Here is a 26,410-nt window from a genome sequence, read left to right as displayed (position 1 = left end):
ATAAAGTCAGTAAATTGACCGGCGATACTTTTCTGTTCCTTGTGCTTCTCGAATTTTTTCAATTTGTATTTTCTACAGAAAAAGAATGGAAATACAGCATTCGAAGTCCAGACAATGCTTTTCAAAAAGATTTAGAAATTATAAAAGCGAAAAGAATTTTTTTGGATCACGTATGCCGTACAAAGTATGTTTTCCAAATACTGAAACTGTTACTTTTTTTGCGACTATGATCGTTTTTCCCCCCCGACCCTTCGATTGGCTCGAACTCCACGTCGGTAACCTCTTTCGAACGCGGTCGATCCGTTGCCATAAAACTTCTCCCGCGCGATCATGGCCGTTACTTTTCTCTCTGTACGCTCGCTCGAATTCGCTTACCCCCTTCTTCTCCCTCCTCTTCCACCGACCTGCCCTCCCCTCGCTCCACCCGCGGCGAGCGAGTCACCCTCTTCCTCCCGGATTATTAATTCCCTCGTTAAAATCTGACTCGCGGCGTCGCCACGGTTTATTTACGAACGAAAATTGTAAATACGAGCGGGCTGCGAGCGTATCGACGCGCGACCACTCCCGCGGCCGCGGGCAATTAATAATCGCATCGGAGCTAATTAAATCCGGAAAACATGCAAATGCACTGTGTTTATATTTCAAAGGGACGACCGATCGCCCGTGCACCGGCACAGGGATGACGAAAGGGACGAGGGGGTTGGGAGGGAGACGCGACCGCCCGGGGGATTCGGTTACAAATTGCCCATAAAAGTGCATAAAACACGATTATGCTCTATTAATTACGTTTTTACGAGCCACGAATTCGGAGACGTTAATCCTGCCAGCAGGACGAATTCGGGCACCGAAGAGGATTTCGTAACCTCGTGCAAGTGTACGTAACAAGAAAACATAACCTCGTAAAATTGCAAACGACGCTAACAGTATTAGGAATTCTACAAGCCACTAGAGAATCATCGTGTCATTGAATAATCCTAGATTATCTGTGCCGTTCAATCTTTAACAGAGGCTAAACTCTGTAGGCTTTTCGTAGAATTTACCGTGCGACATTACGACACGTGGTCGTACAGAAATTCAACGCGTTGCAACTCGTACCATTTCTCGTGCGAGAAGTCGTAACGCGGAGGCCGGTTCGTGTTACGTGAATATTAAGTATTACGGTTGACAATTACCTTTGGTAACTGGTCGAAACTGCATGGTACATCGGTAATTTCCTGGGACGAATCGAATCGACAGCAAACAGGGACACAAAACACCATAAATGTATGAAAGTTCTCGAAATTCTTCGCATTAACGTAACCACTGGTCAAACTCAAACGTGCCTTGCCCGTGCTGCCACCCAATGGCCGCCGCTGTAACCGACGCTTGATCCAGCCTGAGCGCCACGTGGTGGGAAGTGTTCGAACTGTAGTGTTCCGCTCGCGATATACTCTTCCTCTCTCGCGATGATTATGCTATCGTGGTTCGAGCACAGGTTAGAAACGGAATCGACGGGTGCTGTACGTAGGTAGCCGGGAAAAAGACGATCGACCACGGGACGAGAGAACGAAATCGAGAAAGAACGAAAGGGTCGCAGGTAACCCCGGCAACCCAGTCGCTTTTTTCTCGGGTAATTGCGTCGTTAAGAGCCCAGGCAATTAAGACGCAAGAAATCGAGCAACAATCACGTTTACGGGACTGCCGTTTTGCCACGGTGTATTGATCCACGACACTGGAAGCGGAAGGGAACGGTCGGCACGGGGGAAGCGGGAGAAAGAGAGGAAAGAGCGAGGCAGCCAGTGGAACGGAAAAAGACAGGCGCGGAAACGAACGGGTCGCGCAAAAAGCAACGCGACAAATGTTTGGTTAGATCGACATCTCGTGTTTCGCAATTACCGAATATCTTACAGTTGGAAACGTATATGGGCATTCAAATTTAGTAGACTAGCGATTACAAAGCTAAATTAATGCGAGAATATGTAAATAATACTTCCGCCAACTTCGTTGAGATCGTTCGAGCGAGTTCTCAATTTGAGGTTAATCCGAACGTTTTATCGGCTGGTGGTCTTATTAGGGCAGTAACAGTGTATCATCGACAGAGAAAATCGATTACCAGCGACGGTCAATCGCAGTGGCACGAGGAGCACTCGAACTAATATTCAAACCGTCGGACTGGAGTGCTTTAGGTACGAAATATTACGCAATTTAAATCACTTCGTAAACGACACTGTTAACTTTTGGAGATTCACCATAACCTAACATCGAACTATCGTGCATTTTCCAGGTTTTTCCGTTCCGAATCGAAGGTTCCAGAGCCCCGGTGATCGGACCTAATGTTCTAGGGCAGATATTACGAAAAAAGCGGTCAGCCCTTCGCGAGGACGGCGGCCGCGTCGTCAAAGGGAGAGGCTACCATTCAAGGTAGCAGGGCGGCCATAAAAAGTGTATATCGAGGCGGGTGCATGCACGCTCCGCAAGGTATTACACACGAAGTGCACCGTGCATTGGCAGGTAAGCAGCAGAACCGGTGGGGAGGGTAAATACGGTGCAGCGGAGAGGAACGGAGAGAGAGCGAGAGAGAGAGGCGGGTGCACCTCGACGGACATGGCGGCACAGCGGCGAATCAAACGATATCGGGCTTCTGGATTAATTTATGCACCGTGGCTTGTTAAAACGCGAGACACAAAGGCCTCGCCGACGCTGCATTCTTACGGCTCACCTTAGGCCCACCCGCCAATCAATTCGCCTCGACCGTGCTTTCCGTGTATTTATTCGCGCGTAAAGGCGTTTAAACTTCGCGTAACAAACTTACATTCGAACGGGCTACTTCTTTCCCGGGGACTTAATATTGTTCGAGCGTAGCAAAAATTGCTGACACGTACGTTCGTCTACGAAAACGAAATACGTGTGGGACATTCGCGACAACTATTGTCGATTTAATAGAATCGTTACTCAGCCGTTCGACGGTGTCCACTTTGGGCACTGACGGCGATATATGTCTATAGAATACTTTTAATTCAGGTTAATATATATTTTATTCTATTTATATGGGTCTAGAACTGAAATTCGTACAAACACTGTCGAGTATGAGTGGAATTAAAATAATTAATTCTCAGGTTGAGATGTTAAAGGAAATTAATTTGAATAGGATACTAAAACAAATTTTAATTTATGTAGTTTACAACTGTATAAACTTAAAGTTCTAGCTTCACAAAAAATTTTATGATTTTGGTCTGGCAGTCAAGTTAAAAAATTTTTTAGTACTCGCGAACAGAGTTTAGCAGAAATTTCGCCGCGCGAGTAGCAACAACAAATTACTCGACACGAAGCTCCCTAGCAAAGAATGTTCGTCACGAGTCGCGTCGCGTGGTTCCAGCAAAATCGATCAGGCTCCCGGAAGCAGCCTACCGGCAACGTCCCCAGCAGCGTCTCGCTTGTCACCGCGACGGGAAACAAATCGTCGCTGGTAAATGGATCCCGGATTATTTCGCCGGCTGGAATTCCGCGATTTTTAACTACCGACTGCTTTTTCCGCGGGTAAGAAAACCTCGAAGGCTATTTATTCCCGGACAGATCGTTGGGTACAAATAGTATGGACGCTTTATCAACGTTCCGCGGTATCTTCGGTCCTGATCGCCGCGCACCGGAACTCACCGGGATTCTTCCACGTCCATTTCCCGATCTAAAAAGCGCCGCGGGATTTTTAACGTCCACCCCCCCGACCACCCTTCACGAACCCCTACGAACCGAGGGAATCGAGCTAGCCCCGCGTATCTTCGCCAGCATTAATTACTTTCGTGGCAGAAAGGATCCGGAGCGATATCGCTGCAACGACGATACCGGCTCTGACCCACCCCCTTTCGCTCCACCTTGCCACCCCCCTCCCCCCTCACCGCCGCCGCCGCCAGTCTTCTTTCAGTTCGCGATTTCTCCGTTTCTCTCGGCGGGATGCAATTTACCGAATTGTTTTTAAATCCCTCGGGCGGCACGACGGCGGAAGAGGAGAAAAGCGCGGCGGCGAAAAAAGAAACAAGAGGACGACAGAAGGAAAGAGAGGGAGGGGGCGGAGGAACGAGGTTGGCGGCAGCCATGGCGTCAGCTGTTTTGTTCCGGTGGCACCCCCTCCCCCTCCCTACCGCCCACCTCCGAGTTTCTTTATGTTTCTTTGCCCGGAAGCCCCCGTTTCGATATCGCCACCGATACACTCGCGCTCGGTTTTCTGCTCGAATGCATACCTATACACGCTCGCGCGAGCGCATGTATCGTTAAAACGCGAGGAGAACTCACCGGATAGTCGAACCGTATGCTCGACCCGCCAAAGGGAAAACGCCGCGATTTTCTCCAAGAAATACCGTTAAAAATACAACCGAACGTTTTACGATCAGCCGTTTCTGGGGCTAATAAATTCTACGCGAAACACAATTATCGATAGAAAGTTCTATCGCGGTATTACCGCGAAACCGTCGGATTCAGCAGTTTCGATTATTGCTCCGGTTTGCTGGAAGATACGGGGTAGATTTTAATATATGAGAACTGCGGCGATTAAGAATACAGGGAGGATAGAGTTCGCGTAAATATGGCCAAGACGTTTAACTGATACAGCAAGTGGTATGACTACGTTCGACTATTACTAATCTTAAAGTAGATTATGTAATAGTTATGTAACCTAGACTCGTAAAAACAGTGGCAAAATGTCGTATGAAATGTATAATTTTGTTCGCGATGAAGGACGGTTACGATCGTCGAATTTGAAAGTATGCGCGTATTGTACTCCCGGAACACTCATGTAAACACGCGCCATGTTTGACCTTCTTCCCGAGTCACAGCCATTTTCATACTCCGGTAATGTGTGGTTGCTCACCTGCACAGGAAGTACTCGAAATGGCCACCTTTGGCCCGAATTCAAGCATGCAGACGTCGCCTCACGGAGTTCCACAATTTTTCAAATATTCCATATTGTCTGATTCTTTGCCAGGATAAACAAATACTTTATAAGTTCACCTGAACATAGATATTCGGCATACTTGGATCTCGGAAGAGTGTATGACAGGCAATGTAAGCACATTATCGTAATTTGATATTATTAATCCAAGTTCGAGGGTTAAGGTTCTACTGTAAACCGCCAAAAAATTCGATTTTGGTTTTTGCATTTTCTTAAAGGATATAAAAGTATATCACCGAACTCCTAAATTATAAAATTAACGAAGGTATACGCAATTGCTCGGTCGAGCTATACCTGTTTAAATGCGTTTTTCTCAGAACTATCTTTTCTGAATTGACTTCCATGATATCTCGAGATTTACTTGAGCGATTTCGTTCAAATTTGGCGTGTACTTCAGTACATGTGTCGCTATAGCTTGCACTGCAACGAAGTCAAAATCATTATTCTTTCTATTTTCTTTTTTTTAGCCTGTTAACCAAGAAACAAATCGATATCTCAACTTGAACTAAGTACGAATCTTTTTCATTTTTTTGACTTCGACAAACAGAACGGTTGGAATCATGGAAGCCATTAGAACACGTTTTCTGTACTGCCACTAATTTTGACTATTTCTCGTTGTAAAAATTTGTGAATATCATTAAAATGCAAGAAGTTGCACAGTTTCTTTATAAAAAAAATACCAAAGAGAACATTTAAAAAACGCGTTTAACAGTAGAAGACCCTCTTAAGAATCGTCGTAGGAGGAAAATGGCCGTATCGAAGCCCACGTGTTACGATTCATCCGGTATGTGGGTCAGAAAATTGGGAACATCGACGGGATTTGTATTGCGCGATATCGTTCTCACGGCTGGTGTACCGGTTTCGATAAATGGCCGCGTCCCGTCTCTGTACGCGCGTGCAAAAGCCCGTCACGTGACTGACACAGTGCGTTAAGTCGCCGCGTCCGCTATCAGCGAGGCGACACGACAGGTGCGCGTCGATAACGGCGTCGACAATAATTGCAAATCGTAGCCGGCGACCGTGCCCGTCGTGTCGATCAAGATCCGAATAATACGCTCGAGCGATGCGGCAACGTTTCCATTATGTAACGGACGATAAACGATCGCGTTAAGCGCGAGGATCCCTTCCCACGTAGACGCCGCGCCGATCGTATATTCGGATCCCTTCCAGGGAGGTTAACGCGCCGCGGATGGATCGGGGGAGTCAAGACGTCGATCGGCAAACCTAATCTAACCAAAACCCCCCATACAGTCATCTGGACCCACGGTATTCATCTTCGACTAATTTCAATATCTGGAACAGAGTCGTAGATCCTTCCTCTGAACGACTTTGTTGGAATCGACTACGAATATTTCCATAAAAACGATTATACTCCTTTTAAAAGGCCACCAAGTGGAAACCGTCGGTTGGGAACGTCGACGAATACGAGCCGCAAGAGGGCGAAGAGCTCGAAGGCGTCACGAAGGTTTCGTTGGTTTCGCGTAATCTGGATCGCGATTAAAACATGAAAATACCGGCATTAAATTGGAAACGTTGGATCGTTGTGGTGCTGGCCGTTCGCGAAGGGTGGAGACGCACCGTGGGGAAGACGAAGAGGGGAGGCAGCCGGGCAGGGGGTAACAGTAACGACGTCGACAGGGTTGCGAGGAGGGAAACTCCCGTCGGAGTTTCTCCTCCGGCAGCGAAGAGGGATGGAAACGGGAATACGATTGGTTTGTGAGGGTCGCCATTCACGGGGGTCGCCGGTGCCGTTTGGAGTCTGCGCTCTTCCTTGATCCTGAGAGAAGCATTTCGCTCGTTTCAGCCAGGAGAGACACGAGCAAAGAGGGCTGGGGGTGGCGCGGAGGTGGTGGAAGATTCTCTTCGACGAAGCCCGAAGGGGCGAGAGAGGAAGCCAGACACAGGGACGGAAACAAGGCTGCGTGGGAGGGAGAGAGAACGAACTCGGCGGATGGACCAACCGGCGCAGCTTGACGGACGTCGCGACGCCCTACGTCACCTTTATCGCCGACGCCCTTCTCCGCCACCTTCTTATTTCTTCTGGGCTACCCTCTAAATGGCGGAAAGAACCGATATCGTGCTTTTTATATCGGTCGGATTGCAGCAAGGCTTCGTTACATATTTGTTAACGTTCCCACCCCCCCTTTATTGGGCTTCAATTATCGAGGAAGAAAACACGCCATTGTCATTAATTACGATATAGAAATATCACGTTGCTTCCTACGTGCACGTCGCGTGGAAAGTCACGAGCAAAAGTAAATAGTCGCTCAGTTATTTAATCAATCGTTCAGGAGCTCACACTTGAAACTATCATTGAATTTTGCCCAACTCTGACCCAGATATTATCAACTATACATACATTATAATTTAAAAAGCAATAGGTTTGCTTCACATGCGTAGTTTACAGAAACACCATATGGTACACACTGTTTGCGTTAGCTATATTTAGATGTTACAAGAAACTTCCAGAAGGAAGATTGTAATATCTAGGTCAACCGTCCTTCCAGATCGCAAAACTATTCAGTTGCGTTAAAAAGTAGAAAACCAACCAATGTGAGTACCGTCACGTGTTATGCAACGTCCATGCAGTTCCAGATTTAACTTCTATGCATTACAAAGTTATAGCAACAAAGTAGAAGACTGTTTCATACACCACCGCGTAAAGATATCAGTTATCGATTATCGAAACATTTACTCTCATTCGTTAACCCCTTAAAATGCTGTCCGGTGAATTGATACTCGAACTAAATAGAAAAATATAAATCGCGGAGGATCTCTTCCCCGATTCTAGACCAATCACGCGTAATTAACAGATCACTTGGTAACCCGACGCGCGTATGCAGAGAGTGTGAAAGCAACAGAGACGTCCCGCGGTGCATTCTTCACGCTTTGTTGCCGCGAAGTGCGGTCTCAGTGTCGAGAACGTTGTACAAATTCTTTTATTGCTCGTTATTTCTAAGTGCAAGGACTTCCCGTAGGTCGGCCGCGCTCCGGGCAGAGGGTCGACGCCGTGACGCTACACTTAAGACGTTATTTATGACGCCGTTTCGCCGGGAACGTTTCGGTTGAGGCAGGTCGGAACGATAGTCTCTGCTCGATATGTTTATGACGATGCTGGTCGACGTAGGCTTCCGGGACATTACCCGATCGGGCATTGATCAAAGAAGGGCGAGGAGGGAAACCCTAGGGAGGGCTTGGGGATACCGTGTTTTCGAAGAAGTTGACCGTAGATTCGCAAAAAAGAACTAACAGAACCAAAAGTAGTTTCGACGTTGAAAAAAAGTTTTTTCAAAGGTGACATTCTTGCAAGAAATTGTCAGGGCAAAATACTGCGTTCGAACGACCTTTTTCTAGGCGATCATCCGAGTTGGCCACCGCGCTGCAAAGAGTTAATCGGAGTCAAGTGATGCCCTTGCTCGACACGAGTCTCTAAATAGGATTTTCCCTACGTGATAGCGGTCTGTTGGCTATAGGACCACGTACACTGGAGCTATAAAGTCTGACCCTCGGTGGTGTTCACGATGCGAGAGAAATTCGTCTCTCCGTCCATAAAATGCGTGACGATCCTGTTAACGCTTACCCATCTAAAAGATCTAAAAGATTTCGCGTAAAACTGATAACTGTGCTCACTAAAAATATATTAGAAAATTGAAATGCGAGGGCCTACGACACGTTAACCTTAAAAAATGTCCCTGAACTGGCAACAGCGAGGAACGTTACGCCATCTTGGCACGCTACAATTGCAACCGAGATCGCTGTACGCGTTTGTCCCATCAAGTACGCGCTGCTCGCGGTCTCACGGAACGTCAAGTAGCTTCCTCCGCGCGGCACAAAAGAAGGAAACCAAAAATTACGAGAAAAATCGGAATTACATACCCGCGGACGAGTCTATTACCCCCGTCCCTCGTTTAATTAACCCGTTCCACCCTGTTTGTGCGCCAACAAAGAGGCATCGAACTGCTCCGACGGGACTCTCACGTGCTTCGCGGATCGCCGTCGCGCCGAAAACGGCCAGGAATTATTTCGGGCTGGTCACGTGATCGTATCGACTTCGAGGGCATTGTTTTCACGCGGTGTGCAATTACGCGGGGAGCAGCGGGTGGCGAGGTAGCAACGCGCGCGACAGGTGGAGGGGGTGGGCAACGCGACGGGCGGGAACGAGCGGGCTGTGTATTTAAATTTAAATATAATGCAAATCGACCGAGATAAGATGAATAATAATTGTTTCGACAGGGATGGCGGGGGAAAGACGCCTTGTACTCGATAAGCTGGACGATGGCCGAGGCTGCCTTGCGATTACCAATTCCTTTCGACCTGGAAATACTACTGGTCCCTGCAGAATTAGTCAAGAAATTACGAAGTACGGAGAACATCAATCTGTAAGTACGGTTTTAAATTCTTTAACCCTTCGAATCATATTTCACTTTTATTGACAGCAACTCCCAACGTTTTATTTGAAATTTACGCTAACTAAAAAATAGGGCAATTTAGACAGAGGAGCTGCTGAGATAAAAACTGACGTCGAGTCACACTTGACATAGGAGTGGAAAAGGGTTGATAGAAAAACAACGAGTTCGACGCGGTTGATGGAAACGTCGTTTCAGGAAGATTTTTTCGATCATTTCCCGTCTCGTAACCCCTTGTCGCGCGCGTCCATCGATCCGTGGCATTCATCATTTATCGCGTTACCGTGAATCGCCGTTTCCTTCCTATACCTTCATTAGACGCGGCCGGTTTTCCGCGCGTCGCGCGCACTTACACGCCGCGCTCTACAATGTAACGTCGATTGACTGGGCGAACTTCCGCCCCGCGAAGTTGAGACAGTAATGAACAATCGATACCGGTCGGGACTAACCGCGAACACCGCGCAAGAATCGGAACAGGCGACTCAAAGTTTAATGCGTCTTGTAACTCCGTACGCGAGGAGTCTGACAGTTTTGACGAACTTGCCGGCACAAGCGCGACCGTGTTATACGAGCCGTTGCGCGCAACGCGTCCAGGCACACGGGGTGAAAAATAAAAGTTGAGTCTTGGAAGAACGCTCGATTGCCAGGTTGCTATCGCGGTAAAACTTTTGCTACGACCGCGCGGCCGATTGCATTTTTCGCGCGAATCGGTATTCGCGTTCATCTACGGAGAAGACGCTAAGTTCTCCAGGTCAGGTTCGAGGAAGAAATCGTGGCACTTCTCGATATCGAAGCTTTTAATAGCTTGCAACCCCTACACACATTTTTTCGCTGCAATACGTTTATTGGGGACACGCTTGTCTAGGAACAGAATTATTCGAGGTATCTATTCGCGACTGATATATGGAAAGAATTTAGACACGATTTTCGATCAGGTTTCGCTATTTAATAATTCTTCGATAACGTTATGTAAGCTAAATTTACGAATAATATTATATCGAAGGTTGAATTCTCAAGTTTAACGAGGAAAAAAGAATGTAACGTAGGAAACTAAGTGCACCCTTCGGTTTCCTTAGCTGGTCGTCGTTAAATGTAAATGCTGTTTAACGCGATTTATTGCTACGAAAGTATATACACGAGCCATCGATCGCGTGCACAGATACACCAAATTCAATTAATAACCGTCCAACTTTCCTCAAGATTCCGTCCCGCGATAAATTCCCCGACGATGTCCATCCTCCCGGGGACGCAAGAGGAACGTTTTTCCCCGGATCTAACCGGCGGAATGAAGAACAATGCCGCATAAACACGAACGCGCCGCGTCCTCGTTACGCGGGATAATTAAAACATTAAGGAATTTCAATGCGACCCTGGAAAGATAGAGAGCAGCCGATAATCGAAATTAAAGACAACCTACGATTCCTCGAGCGCAATTCCCTACAAGGCACCAAATTAATTCTCCGATCGAGATTAAAATCTCCCCGTCGACGTTGCGTATCGAGCCGTAAGGTAGCCGCTTCTTTCCCGGCGACCAGAAAAACCGAACCGCGCCGCTTCGAAAACCCGGACCCGCGGAGCACGGACGGGTTCGTTAAGTATCCGCTCTCGTGCACGTAGCCGCGTTCACGTGAGAATGCGAACGAGGGTGGGTCTCGTGCAGAGAGATCGGCAAAACTTTATTTCGAATAATAGACGACGCATGGGAACTCCCTGCAGCCATTCGTTCCCAACCTTCCTTCGATCTAAACAAGTTTCCCTCGATATTCGCGCGAGAAAGTTGCAGAAATTCGAGTGACATACTCGTAATAATATTTTAAAACGAAATTTAGGACGTTGGTAGTCAAATTTGTTGGAGGTCGATTAGGAGAACGAGTCATCTTATGTATTTTCGATTTGAGATAGCGATTGCTGGTGTCTTCCATTAAAATATTTAGATTCCATATTTGGGAATAGATGGGGGAATTAAATAAAAATTGAACTATGATGCAAGGGGTTAAAATTCTTTCGACGATCCATGCAATTGGGGTATTTTTACCTAATGCATGTATCTCCACTCAATGAAGTATATAAAATTCGCAAGGAGTGTTAAAATTTCATCGATGGGGGTTAAAAAAACATCTCGGACCAGGGAGTCAGCCCCTGACACGTCGTTCCAGGTGCGTCTGCGAGCCCCGTCCGAAGGCTGCCGTCGATCTGTGCGATAAAAATTTGTCCTAACGCGGTGCACGGGTGAAAAATAGCGCAGAATCACGCGAGCCCGCACCGCTAACAGGCGGCTTTATCCGGGAGGCCTGCTTGACGCGAGTAATTAACGCGTCGCCCTCGACAGGTCTGACATGCGCTGGGGCTCGCGCTTCGGAAAGGAATTCGCGACGGGAAGCAGCCGCTTCTCACCTAGCCCAGCGGCGGCAAAAACAAGGCCCCGTCGTGGAAAAGAGGAAGCCTGCCTCCTCCCCCCCTTTGAACCCCTTGTAGAAAGAAAAGCGGCGCGCGTCGCCGTTGGCTCGCTTCCTTCAGGTCCCCCTCGGCGCGGTGCGTCTCGACCCCTCTCGTCCTTGGGGCCGAGTTTTTCGTTTCTCCGCGGAGATCGGTATCCGCGATTATATTATAAATATACATGTAACTCCGAGGAGGGACGGATCCCCTCGACGCACACGGACGTCGGTCTCACGTGCCGCGAGATATACCTGCCGACGCAACTGCACAACGTGCATTCGTAGAGTCACGTGTATTGTGTATGGCCACCATATCTGCCACGGTACGAGCCCGGCGCGGGCAACCTTCGTCTTATCTCTTTTCTGCGTCCTCTTCTGGTAACGCGAGTTTCGTCTCCTCTCTCTCTCGAACCCTCCGTGCCGCGGTATTAAATAGAATAAAGACATTCAATGGGAATTAATCGGATATCTACGTATCCTGGCGTCCACTCTGGGTGCATTGTTGCGCCGGTGCCCCGTGACGGCGCGCGCGGCCGCCTCTTTTCTTCTCGTTCCTTCTCGTTTTTCTTCCACTATGGGCCCCCAACCCTCTCGACTCCTTTCCCGGTCGTCGTGGTCGTCGTGTTTTCGCCTTTTTGCCAGTCGAGGGTCGGATGGAGATATTCCGCCGCGGAATAATATCGGAGCACGTTTTTAGAGAGCGAAACGCTCCGATGCGCCCCGGCGGCGGCCATCGACGACCCACTCGAACCCAAAGATGGGCAGCGCAACTAGATACAAATCTCGAATAACGAACAGATGCGCTAGTTTTTCTTGTTATTTGTCGGGGCACGAATTGTAATTTTAACCGAGGGATGCAGTTCCGGACACGTGTCGGGCGATGGGGCACTGAACAGAAGCATAATAAAGCGCTATTAAAGTAATACCTACTACGATCGAGAACGATTACTCATTGAAAATAATCATTTTTTCATATCTGAGATAGTATACGTTTCTTGTACGCTTGTCGTGTATAGTTCGAAGCAAGAAACTGCTAAACGCGTCTTCCGTTTACGAAAAAATGCGAAAAGATCATCGATCGTGGTTGCAACTTCCAGCAGTCGGAACCACAGCTTTGCACACAGGTTGAGTCATGCAATTTGATCGGCCATATCTTTCTTATGGCTGGGAATAGAAGAAAGAAGCGGGCAAAGAAGTCGAGCTGTTTAATAATGCCTGACTTTCTACATTACTTCTTCAGCGAGCGCAAGCTCATACTGCGGTGTCCGTTTAACAAGTTTCATTTTAAGCGACGTACAGAGCGTTTCAAAACGATGAGGCGAGACGAGATACGTAAATTCGAAATCGAAACGTCCTTTGCCATTCAACAATCCGAAGCCCCGTTTCTGAGATACAAGCAGTCAAAGTTTATAGTCGCTCCCGACAGGCACCATTTTCATCCCTGTCAGCTGATCGCACGGCGGACCTCGCACTCCCCAAACTTTAATCGCTCGTATCTCAAAAACGAGGTCTCTGATTGCAAAATAGTAAAGGACTTTTCGACTTCCTTTTGCACGAGAAACGTGTATCGTTTAAAAAAATTCTGTATATATATTTTTGTTCTAAAATTGTAGTCGATCTTAGGGAAAATTCTACGAGTTCTAGATTTCTAGAATTCGAGGCACGGATCGACAGCGGCGTCGCGTCACCGCGCGGACGAGAGGGCTGTTTTCGGACGTATATTTCGGTCGGCTCGAGAGCAGCCTGCAGAGCGACGGAAAGAGAGAGAGGCAGAGAGTTCAGGGTCGAGGCATACAGGTGGTCCATAACATAACAGTCACTGCGTTTTATCCGGCAGTAAACCGGCGGCAGGCGCTCCGGCTCTATGATTTAATACCCCAAACCCTTCCCTCTCCGCCGACACCCGCGCACCCCTTACGACCTCCCCACCTCCACGACTACCAGCAGCCTCTGTCCCACCTCCCTTTGCCTCTCGTTTCTCTGCTCTCAACCCCTCCTCCGCGGCGTTGCACCCGCGTGCTTGCACTAACCCAGTGCCGCGGAATGGCATTATCAGCCGGATGCTTCCTATGACCGTGCAAGGGTCAAACGAGGCCTGGGGAGAAAGGGTTTCGAAGGACGTCAATTCCATCGACGGGTTCAAGGACGCCTGTTCGGCCATTCTGAAGAGGCAATGGAAGCAAGTAACGAACGTCTGGGTCACCTTTTCCATAGAAGAATCATACTAAAAGTGCAAACGACAAGGTCACCGTTTATGATATTTCAATCCCTATATTAATAGAACAGTACCTAAATATTCCAACTAGCGTGCTTCGATCGTCCGTATTATAAAAAGCGTTTGCAACTTCTTAACAGTGGGAATGTTATATGTTCGAACAGCTGTACCTTCGAACAGCACGTGTTTTAACGCGTATAAACATTGCACAACAGTGAGTCAAACTAGTGACACGTAGCAACCAGAGTGCCCATTCTAATCGATAATGATATAAGCGCTTGGCGCTACCATTCCCAGAGCCAGAGAGTTCTTTGAATGCTAGATTTCAACAATTTGATTCCAACAATTGTCTGCACGGACTGCTCGACGACGATGATCGGCATTCACGGCGGGTCACCGCTCTCACGCTGTCCGAGCCCTATTTTATTCAATCTTCCTCACGTGCTAAGACCACATTTGCGTACAATGTACAACTCCAGAAAGAATACGAATTTATTTACCTATTGCTAGATGCAACAGAATGCAACTGAAAGGTCTGCGTACTTGGAAGTATCCTGATCCCAAAAATCAGGAAACTACTTCCTCCAGAAGATTGGTCAGATTTCAGTAGACGTAAAGAAGTTTTCTCTGATCCAACGATCGTATAGAAACACAGCATAAAAAATGGTTTGGTACCGCGAAGAAGAGTTCGAAAGAAGGTCATACATGGAGGGAATAGTATCGCGACCCACACGGCCAATCCCTCGAAGACGTTCGCTGGGGGAGGCCGCGTAATTCTGGAACTTGACCACCGCAGAAGCTCCGTAACTCTGTTAATTCATATCTGTAAAGTTGGCCGTCGCTCGGGAAGAGGAACGCCGGAGGAAGAGCTGCTCGTGGGTGGTTGTAGGTGGGCGGAAGACTGGGTTGCAGGAGGAGGGGGTTCGGGTGGGTGGTCGGACCGACTGGATGGGCGGAAAGAGGGAAAGAGAGGGCTGAGTTAGCCGGCACGGCCGGTTGGGGGTGGCTGAAGGCAGAGGAAGCCAGAGGGAGGGTGGCGGAGGGGTGGTTTCCTTGCCTGGCATCGAGGAATCGATACGCCGGTGGGAGCTCAGCGCCACCAACGCCTCCGACGCCCTACGTCATTGCACCTCGACGACCGAACCCTCTCTTCCTCGACGAGGTGCGTCCAACTTTTGCAACCCCGATTCGCCCGCGGGGCCGCGGTTCCCGTCCCTTCTGGCGCCCCCCTCCGACCGATCGCTCGTCTCGTTGTCTCGGGAGGGAACCGGGGCTCCGTGGCTGAGCAACTTCGACGAGGAAATTGTCGAGATGCTCGTCGAAGGTTCGAGAAATGCCGGGGATGCAAATTATGCAACGGGAGGGGGCGGATTAAAGCCGATCGTACGCGAGCTACGATTTATCTTGTGGAGTTGGACGGTCGTAACCATTTTTCTGGCAATAATTTACGCGTGACCCGAACTGTCGTCGATGGGGATCGTTCGAAAGATCGCAGTATAGTCATACGAGTGTCGAAGCGCCACCATTATTTTAAAAAATTCTGGATCGCTGATTAATTCATCGAGTTTCACGCATCATTGGCTACGACGGAAGGTCGCGTGCAATTTAAAAATGCATCGGGCACGGAATAACCGCACCGATCCGGATTTACGCGGCCAGAAAGAAAGAGAAATGGAGGCGACAGTGGAGGGAGACGAGTTAAAGAGACATGGAAATGACACGGCGAGCTTAACTTCTGGCACTTCTGGATGGTAATGCCGTGCATCCGCAAGCACGACAAGCGTCGGGACGCCGGAAAAAGTTGATGTCCCCTGTTGATTCCTGCTACCTCGCTACCCGTTATTCAAATTGTATTCCTCCGTTCGCGCGTGAAAGCTCATCGGATCGTGTTTCTGTTTGTGTCTTTTCAGCGTTTGTTCGATGTCTGCTGTTTTGGGCAGAGAACGGTATCGAACGATCGTTTTACACAATCGAATCGGAAGGAAAGTTAATAATTAATCAACCCCTGATTTCTTCCAAACGGACGTTAATGGCGAGCAGAGATTAATATGTAGCGCAAAGGGTCGTTCGCGAAACGCGTCAGCCGAAGAATATAAATGGCGAATATATCTCGATACGGCTTAATCGGGGTTGAATAAATTCGAGATTAAAATCGATGCTTGTTACTCAAAATTTGTTTTTCGCACCGCAACGGCCGCGCACGCGCTTCGTATAATTGCCCGAAAGCACTGATTTATCGTGTCGAACGTAGTGACAGGGTATCAACGATTTATTCGCCTACTTTTATTGGATCGATCGCAATGCCTCCCGTTAATTAGAAACTACTACATATTGTGGAATCGAGCCACGCGTATTACCTATCGCGCGCGAATCGACACGCTGGCAATGCGTATTAATTAACGCAGCCGACGCACGATTTAATTTCGTTTCGTTCCGCCGCGAAACGAACCGGGCCCGGGATTAGCGGAAATCCGACGACGCGAATTTCATTCCGGGTCGTGTTATGAGCGAAATCCGCGTCGACGCGTAATTCGAAAAAATCGCCAGGCCCCAATTCGACCGGATCGAGTGCCCCCCATTAATCCTTAAATAGACGCCATCGCGAATGCCCGTCGAACTGCCTAATTATAATATTATTTCTCGTCGTTGTTACGTGTTCGATGTTCATAAAATTGTAAGGAATATTTATAAAAAAAATTAATATTGAGATCGATTGGTTAAATATAATTTCAGTTTTGGAGGGTCGAAGATGGTTGAGAACCGTCGTGACCAGAGCAAAAAGAACGAGGAATCGGTGCCCCGTTCCTTCTTCCTTCTGCTTTGACGGAGTCGTAAAAATAATGGAACGCGGTACACGGCGTCCGTTAGCTAAATGGCATGTAATAGCAAAAGTCGACTAGCGCAAGAAGCGCACCCCACAATACCGTTCCCGTCGTCGTGACTGGTAAACAACGTCCGATCGCTAATTAATAGTGTGTCTTCCGTCGTAATTTGCGACGTTCGACCAACCTGACATTACCGCGGTCGCGTCACGACTCTATCCTCGCTCAGCCCCGTAATAACAACTTCTACATTAGATAATGAGGGCCTGCGGGCCCAACCGCGGGATAACCCGGATCGAAGGAAACTTTTCAGAAGCGTAAACACACGTCATTACGTTTAACAGCGCGCTGCGAGACGAGCACAATGCCGTGGAAAATATCGGAGGACCGAACCTCGTCATGCTTCCATGGGAAATGAATCTAAAAGCGACCGATAAAAGTTAAACGTCGCGAATAAATGCGCGAAACAAAATCTAATTTTGTATAACAGTGTTCCGTTTTAAGGTGATCCCAATCCAAATTGCCCCTTTGACACGTTGCTCACACGAAGGGTGAAATATGTAACTTGTCCACCCCTATTATTACGTTTCCATTCCTAGCGGATCGATCAGAATTTTTTCCTCCTGGTTTCCGTCGTTCGAGGCTCGAAGGAAAGTTTGATCGAATCAGCACGGCAGTCAACATGTTAATAAGATGATGGACACCTATTCCGCTATCCCGTTCTCCAGATTTCTCTCGTCACTGAATCATCCGACCCCCGGAAACAAGTACGGATTCGATCTAATGTTCCGGTCGCGTGACCCGCGACTTCGTTAGACAGGTACTCGAGCACCATTATGTCCTCGTCGGTCCCGTAACCGTCCCGTATTTTCTGTTTCGACCACCCTAAACGTTCATCGAAAAGTCCGACAAAGAATAAACGCGATACGGTGAAAAAGTAGGCTAGTTCTTTGTGAATTAAACTTCAAACTTACTGCGGCCACGGATCCAGCTCGGAGAATCGAGTCGCCAACACTTACCTGTAACAGAAAAGAAATCAGAAATTAGTTAGAAATCGAGTTAATTGGTCGACGCGGAGTTTCGTGCTACGCGATGCATTTCGTCCAATAACGACGCATCGGTCGCACGGGAGCGGAAAGATCGATCAGTCGAAGCGTCGAATCGATATTTTGCCGATGCTGCACGACGACGCTTATTGTCTATCGCTAGGGGGACGGGCGGAGGGGGTGGTCGAGCGCAGGGGACTCCCACAGCGCGCGATTTCTCGCAAATACGTTTCCATCTACCTGCGCAGCGCGCGTGTGGGCAGGTGCACGCGGGCCCACTGTGTGCGTGGACGCGGCGGCATACATCATCGTGCGACTAATTTCCGCGATAAATATTTTACGGACGGCCATTACGCGCGGGGGCCGCGTGTTCGTGCGATATAAACTATGGATGACTATGGCGGGTGTAACGTCGAGCCCCTGGCGGTAGTGACACGGGTGGGGAGAAGGGTGGGGGGGGCCCCGAAAGGTTTGACGCCCGTAAAATGCGCGGGAACGCCAGGACGCGTTTCGACCGCGCCGTTTTACTCATTAAAATCTGTTTGTCCGACGCGATAGTGGAGCGCGTTGCTTTCAGCCCCGCGGGCTGCGCAGAGGTCGGGGGTGAAATACGCGGATAGTGGCGCGCCCCTTCGACAACAGAATCCCGCGGGAGCGACGTTAACGCGATAGTCGTGTATCCACGGCGAAAAATTGCCTTTCCGCGAGGGGTCGTTCGATATCGAACTGCAAAAGTCCCGAACCGGCGCGCGGTCGCGTCATTTTCAGCCGCGTGTCGCCCCAACGCATCCGGCGAACGGGAAACTACGAAATCCGAGACTGGGTAACTCGAAATTCGGGGAAAATTGGTACGTTAATGTGGCGTGCTTATACGCCACCCGCTACATCGCGTACTTGAGCCTTTGTCCTACGAGGGTAGTCGAGAAGTCCCCGCTGGCGACGTAAGAATTCATTCAGGGTTGAGTTGTCGCTCATCGTTTAGCTAATTTTTGTTTGGTACCATCAGCTCGATAATAATCACCGAAATAATTTCGATAAAAGAATTAATGCAGAGGGTTGTACCGACGCGGCGTTAACGTCACCAACGGTGGCTCGTTCGGTTCCACAAAATTGTCGTTAGCTTAGCGTTCGGAGGCCCCCGACAAAAAGATCACCGCGACGAATCGCGTTGCATCGACTATTCAGCTGTTCGTTCTATGGAAGCAGGTGGCACGGCCTGACCTCGTCTGGCTCCGATCTAAGAACACCAAAAACCACGTGGTGGGCGTGGCGAGAATACACTGTCGCCGTTCGTTGCACGCGGCGGGTTTCACGAGGAACATTGATTCGATACGCGAGTCTCTCGCCCGTTCACAATCGTCTCGTTGGGTATTGTATCTCTCATTGTCCGCGGCCGTCGGAGCCGTAATGGCGTCGTTGCCGTTGCCACGCGGCCAGATTACGCGCCGCTAATTACGTGGCAACGCACTCGCCAGTCGAGCAACATCTGCTTGAATCGGACTAACTGTTGATGCCGAACAATGGCTCTTAGAAACGCCTGGCAACGTTAGCCGCCCGACGAGATTGAATAAGATATGGCATTGTTCGCCGGGCAGCGTTAAACGACGCAGCCGAAGCGATTGCGTTGCCGCGATTGCTATTAGCAAACACGCAGTTGATGTTACTAGGAATTCAAATAGTCTTCCCAACGCTGGGTATTACGAGTTCCTCCAAATCCAGTTGTTGGTTCTACGTTTCGCACGGACTGCCTCCAGTTTCGACCTTTTGTTCGAAAACTTAACCTCGACCCCGTTGTAAGGAGAACGGAAGATCAACCTTGGGTTAAGTAGAATGAGGACGGTGTAACTTTTGCTGGACCCAATACGACTCGCAAACACAGAATCAATGTTATTAGAATTTCGAATTGTATCCTGCAATGCGTAGTCTTAAGTTCAATCCCTTCGAATCTACTTTCCAGTCTTCTTAGTTCAAAACTTTCGATCCTATTGCAAGTAAAACGAATGATCAGATTTTGGTTAAGTTGCTTAGTCGCGAGGCTTACGATCGTAATGTCTGACCCAGTACGGTTGTATATCCCTTCCAAGACCGATCTTTCCTGCCCGGGGATTCATTGTATTCCATTTCTTCCCTCCAAGTTAATTAATGCTTCGATCGCCCAAAAATTGTCCGAACGTGGTCATTTTGATTTATTTCGCAGGTCAGTTAGCGCGTACAACGTAAATATTCATTATCGCGAAATTTCCTGATACAAGTAATTGGACCTGAATTATACACCGCTTGCATAAATTAGCTGTAGCTAAATAATAAATAACTAGACGCAATTTCCATTTCCCGAACAGGTTTGAAGCTTTAATTAAATTTCCATCGATTACGAACAGGAAAACCACTGTCGGGACACCGTGGACTTTTGATTCGTGAAATGTTTTACACGTATACTTGAAAGATTGCACCTGGGTGGAATTCAGATTCAGAGTTTTTCGAGTTTCTTCGCTATTATTCAAGATATCTACCTTTATTGAAGAAAGAAATAGAAGCAGAAAATACACCGATTATTTATATAAAAAATAATACTGCGTCGAGGTAGAATATAACAGGAATTAAAGAATACATGAGATAGAAGTTACGTTCAGGATTGCTATGTTTTCCACACTGCCAGGAAAGGGTTAAAAAATCGCGGAACAAAAGAGAGACGCGGAACGTTTTCCGTTCCCAAGCGCAGGCGCGGGGAAAAAAGCGCGCGGACGGGAAAAAGATGGCGCCAGGAAGAGGTGCGCGCAATTGGACAAAACGGTAATTGAGTTCTTATCGCCAGCGGCGTGGGCAATTGGGTGGCAAAACTTCTTCTACCGTTTCCTTCGCGTTGGAACGATATTATTAACGAGATCGCGCGTTTGTCTCCACCTGCGCCACGCTGGTAATTACACCGACAGAAACGGATTTCTAGATCCCCTGGCGAACCAAATACACAACGAATGGGATGGGATCTGTGCTTTTTATTTTAACTGTAGGTTAGCAACTGTGACTTATTATAAATTTAAACTCTATTTGTGGATCTTTTCATGAAGCGCATATTCTCCGATCTTATTATACAATAAACTATGCTCATTTACGCTTGGTATACTGGAATAGTATCTTATCAACACCTACATCTTCGATACATTCAGGATTCGCCATTATGGTATTATATGGCTTGCTCGTCTACTGTTTCGCTTCTTCCGTAAACTCATTACATGTTCACATACGTCGGTCGTCGTATGTTGCTTCAACCACCCCCTGTCTATAATCATATAGGGAACTATCGTTACGAATACATAGGGTGTTCATAATTTCTGTCCTCAGTTTCTTCTTTGATCGCAAGTACACTGCGGTCGGCTCAACAGCAAAGATGGATTTCTCATCTTTGCTGCATCATCTATAACACCCTTCGCGTTTGTTCCCCTTTTTGCCTCGTCGATCTGATTCGTACTAACCTCCCGTACTATTTCGCTAATGTTCATCCCACCTGTTCGCGGTCATCCGTTTCTACTTATCTCATTATTACAGCATCCTTCAGGAGTTCGCGTGCTTTCAAACATAGATCCTGCATCCATCAACACTTCGCGTTACTTTTTCTAAATCCGTCTATCTCTTGCGTTTCGTTTTTCGTTTATGTACCCAATGTTCCTCTGTTCAACGAGCAAATAGAACGTCGACCCTGCGCCGTATTTATTTTCATTTTTCCAACCCTTTCATACGATCTTCCATACGACGGTGTGCAATCGTACTCCCAATATAAATGCTTCCACAGCCATTAATCACTTAATTTTTGAAGGAATGCTAACAGTTTACCTAATGGAGACGTTACGATAACAAACTACGATTCCCAGAATTTCGATAGAACACCAGCCATGCGGTCAAGCGGGATTACTTTGAAGTACAAAATGCCTTGGTTGCATATCGCCATCGATCAACTTCCCACGCCCAAAGAGCTCGTTCGAACGAGAAACGGATAGTCCACCCCCTTGCCTCCTGGCGCAGCCCTCTTTGGCGATCTTGTCGTAGAACGAGTGAACTTGACTTGGAAACAGGAAACCGACCGTGGATTCGTGTCACGGACGTGTCTCGGTCGGCCTGGCCACAGTCAAGAACGGACCTTGAAGGCGCGCAACGCGTGAAAGTTGACGCCGATCTCCGTCGAACGATCGGCAGGATATTCTAGATACGACGTGGAACGGAGGAGGAACACGATCGACCGTCGTCGTGCACGAGAATCACGAGCAACGAGTAGTTAATTACAGCGTGCGAGCTAAATAATAATTACTTTTATTAATTTATCTCGCGGTCGTGCTCGATCGGCACCCGGTTTCTCTTCTCGTCGCTATTTATCGTGGCGCTAATTTTAATCGATACTATTCGCTTATCGCGATGCATTAAGGGCAATTAACGTCGATCGCCCGATCGTGCGCGAGGCTAAGCAGCAACCGGGGATCGAAGATGCAACCTACAGCCTCGATAGCTAGAAAACATCCCTCGAGGAAATCGTCACTCAGTTATTTGCTACGAGACTATGGATGGACTAGCATTTGAAAATTGTTTAATCGAGGAGGCTTGAATGAGTTAAAAGGAAAAGGGGATGAAATTTTGGAATTTGGATGTTTAACTAGATACAACAAATTTGTGTGGGAGAAGAGACGGAACCAGGATATCCCCCGTTCAAGGGATCGTTTCTAGCTCGTCAAAGTGTAGATCGTTTTATGATCGGTGGTGACTCGTTGTGCAAGGAGAACGAGCGAATATTAAATATGGGTTGCGCCTCGGGGGAAGCCCCGGGGTCGCACCTGCGGGTGGCTTCTTCCTCCCACCCCCCCTGGTTGGTTCGGTTGGTGAAGCAGGGATTACCCGCGCTAAGAGGCCAAGCGGGGCTTCGCGCCTCATCGTCTGGAAAATGGCTTACTGCTTACATTTACCTACCGCCCCCGGACCCTCCAACCCCTATGTATACCATGTATACGTATATATACGCGACGCTTTGGCCGGCGAAGCGCACCTCCGTGTCGCGTGCGCGTGGAACTTGTAAATAACGCCCTTCTTCTTTCTCGTTGACTCTGTCATTAGACCAACCGGGCGCAAAAAGAATTTCAAACGAATCGTGCCACTCGGAATTTGTTTCGTGCGTCCACGTGTCGCGATAGTGGAAAGAAATTAGTACCGATTAGCGAGATAACTGATGAATTTAATCAATACGGGTGTATTAAAATCGTCGACGATTTTTACTGCTCTTTTACTATCCTTTGTATTACTTTATCTGATCGCCAACCTCTCGTGCGACTCCGCTAATGACTATTCCGCCAGGTGATAATGATGGGAATGAATTTATGTTGTTAAGAATTGAAATGCAAGCTTAATGTTTTGCGCACACGAGAACGAATGATTTATTACTGAACACACGTTCGCAAGTGTATCACGGCGAAGAATGGAGCATATTAAAATATTGTTTACAGACGCTTCGAAAAATACCACGATAGGCTAGTTTCTGGTTAATAGAAAAGAAGGCTGTTCCCCAGGAAATATTCCCGAGGAGCAGCCTCGCAGCAGAGACCAGAAGGAGTGATTTATGCGCCCTCGGGTATAAGGAAAAGGGGACGGAAGCGCGGGGTGGATTGGACTTCCTATTCCCGCAGGAAGAGCCATCCAAGCCCCTCCTTAACTTCACTCGAGTTGGCTTCACCGTCGCGTTACGAGAAGGGCGTCCACTTACAGGCGGTTCACGAATCCGTGGATCCGCAAATGCGCGCGGAACTGCACACACAGGCCATTTCGGATCGCCCATCTTCCTCCCCCGTCCCCGCAGAGGTAACCATTACTGTGTGTGCTTCATAAAGCTTCAGCCACTTCGCCACTCGAGCCTCGATCGTGTCCCCCCTGCTAGCTTCCTGCCTCCATCTCTATCTCTCCCATAAAAACTTCGACACCCGTTAGAAATCACGGATTCAACGATTTATCTTACGATAATTTGTACCGCTATGCTCGATACTAGCGGTCGTATGATAAATTTAGCATTCCTGCTACTTCAAACTGCTGGAGTAATTCGGCAAAGAAATGCGCGCTTACGAGATTGAAATTATTGCCAAAAGGCTGGCTGTAAATCGTGGATCCTTAAACGAGCAAAAACTATCAGCGTAATTATTCAAGATTCCGAAAGAATGCAGAGAAATCGTGGACATTTAAACGGGCAAGAAATTATTGCACAACGTACTAATTACGGAGAATGGAAAGGCGACGCAAGACTCTAAATTATTGCTGGACGAAACAATAATGCGCAACAAAATTTTCGCAATGTTACAGAGCATGGACTGAACGATTTCTAAAAGATGTTTAATCGAAACTTGCGACGATTCAAAGGTACTGAAACTGACATTCGAACTCTTATCCCCCTCGAAACGAAGCTCGAACCGTGTTCGTATTACAAAAGTGTGAATCAGTGAGATACAAATCTTTTACTTTTCTGCTTCGGTAATTCATTAGTAACCTGACACCGGTCGCGTGTCGAAGATAGCGCCAACCGAGCAGTTCCAAGAAGCCGAGGATGACTTTGCAACATTTATCGAAACGCGTCACCTTTCGTTATCTTTGGTACCACGTACAAAAAGAGATTGTAAAAATTAGAAAGAAACCTCCAGCAAGACCCCGGGGCCGATGTTAGTTCGGACGATCGTTGGATCGAAAATGAAAGCTTCTTGGGTTCAAGGCACGTTCGCGAGAACATTCTTCTCTCTCGGATGCACCCGCGCGCGATGAATCAGCGCGAAACGCTATCGCTTCGGGGCGCAAAACGAGAATCGAGAAAGAAGAGGGAGCTCGTAGACGGATGAGCGTAGCGTCCGTTGCGCCCCGGCTGAACGCGGACCCATTAATATTTCGGCAATTAGCGGCCTTGTCACGCGAGCGAACGAGAATGCGCGAGAACGAGTCCGGGAAGGACTAATTAGGACGTTCACTTCCGAGACCGCGTTCGTGTGCGTATGCACGAGCTGCTGCACTTTTTGGCCGAGTCCTCTCCGTGGTGATGATTGACCGGTATCACGCGACGCCAGCCACCGCGGCAGCCACGACGCTCTGGCTCCTCGAGGAGAAGAGAAATGGAAAACGTCTTCGTGGCTGGATACGGGGCCACGAGCTGCTTTTGCAATTCCTGTACAACGTATGCAAAAACGAGCACGTAAACGAGACGGGTGCCCGTATCCCCAGGGGCCACAGAACTCGAATCTCCGGCTTCCTCGAGAGGCCAGGTTGAACGACTCATCCTGGAAGTATCCTGCCGAACGAGGAAATTGAGATTCTCTCGAGATTAAATTAACTTCGGAGGATGATGGGGCCCGTTTAACCACACAGTTTGCAAACAGTCTATAACAATTATTAGCTGTAGTTTCTCGTACCAAAGTGGATACCAAGTGCCATTATCGATGTTCTGTTGCATAAACATCGCCATTTCGTTCGGACTCTTTATAGCCAGTATACGTTTTATCAGAGAAAAGCGTTTTTTGAAGGAACATATTAGTGTGAAGATAATTCGTGTTGCTGGTCAGCCGCCCTATTCGTGTCACCCACCCTTACGTGTTCTGTTGTTAGCGACTCCTTTGTATTCCAGAATAGGGGATCTCCGATCTCGCATTAGCAAGAACCATAAAACACAGGTATTTCGTTTCGCGCAGAATTCTTTACCTAGACATCGTAGATCTTTTAAAGAAAAAAAATAAATGAATTTCGTGATAATTCGTGGTTAGAAGGTTGGACATTAGGGAGACACGTGTTTGTGGCGTCGATCGGGGCGAGAGTTCAGACGTCGGGCGGTAGAGGTCGTCGATTTTGAGGTATCGGGTGTCCTGAAATCTATATGACCTTCGTCGATCCACCCCTGGGCTCGTTCCGGGGCCGTATCGCGTTTCGTCGTCGACTTACAGCGCTCTCGCACGAACAAGCGCCCGGAGTGTTTTTTTTATTGCAAGGGGCTAGAATCAAACGCGAAATCTGCGACTTTACATCGTTCGCTTTTGTAGGCCTCGTAGCCGTCCCCGGGGCCGTCGTTCGGGGAACGAAAACAGAAACGTTGGAACTGTCACAGGAAACGGGACGATCACGGAACCCGGGGCCTAACGAACGACACGACTGTCGACGGCCTTTTAATCAGCGAAAGGGATCTTCGTGTTTTACGACTCGCGACGACCGCCTTTGCCATTAAGCGAGGGGGCCGCGCGAGGGGAACTTAGAAGCAGGAAATCCCAGAAAACCTGCTGATGCCTGGTCTTGGAACATGATCGGTCCCTACACCTCGCGCCAATCAAAAATCCGCTCTATGCATCCGCCTCTGGAATCGTTTTATTTCGAATAATGCAATTTATGGAACGTCTATTGATTTTTGAAAAAATACACCCCTTCAACCACTACTTCCACAACCACTTCGGAATTTTTATAAATATTAATATGGAATACCTAGTTTGGAGTTTGACGACTAATTTAACTGGAAGAACTCTTGAAAAGAAGGCGGTGTTTCATTTGAGAAAGCAAATATCACTACTATTGCTCGAC

At 48.0% G+C, this 26,410-nt stretch overlaps 1 protein-coding gene across 6 annotated transcripts in view; it reads right to left on the bottom strand.

Moving 5' to 3' along the window:
- Hth (Meis homeobox homothorax) overlaps window positions 1-26,410 on the bottom strand; it is a 526,461-nt gene that overhangs the window by 244,603 nt on the left and 255,448 nt on the right. For 3 of the 6 annotated variants that reach the window (XM_076782345.1, XM_076782344.1, XM_076782343.1), the window contains exon 9: window positions 17,774-17,818. The exons of the other annotated variants lie outside the window; for them this stretch is intronic. In XM_076782345.1, the coding sequence (XP_076638460.1) occupies window positions 17,774-17,818 (45 nt within the window). The remainder of the gene's footprint in view (window positions 1-17,773; window positions 17,819-26,410) is intronic. 6 annotated transcript variants of the gene reach the window in all.

Source organism: Colletes latitarsis, chromosome 14 (assembly GCF_051014445.1).
Source record: "Colletes latitarsis isolate SP2378_abdomen chromosome 14, iyColLati1, whole genome shotgun sequence".
NCBI lineage: Eukaryota > Metazoa > Arthropoda > Insecta > Hymenoptera > Colletidae > Colletes > Colletes latitarsis.
This window is presented reverse-complemented; position numbering and strand designations above follow the sequence as displayed.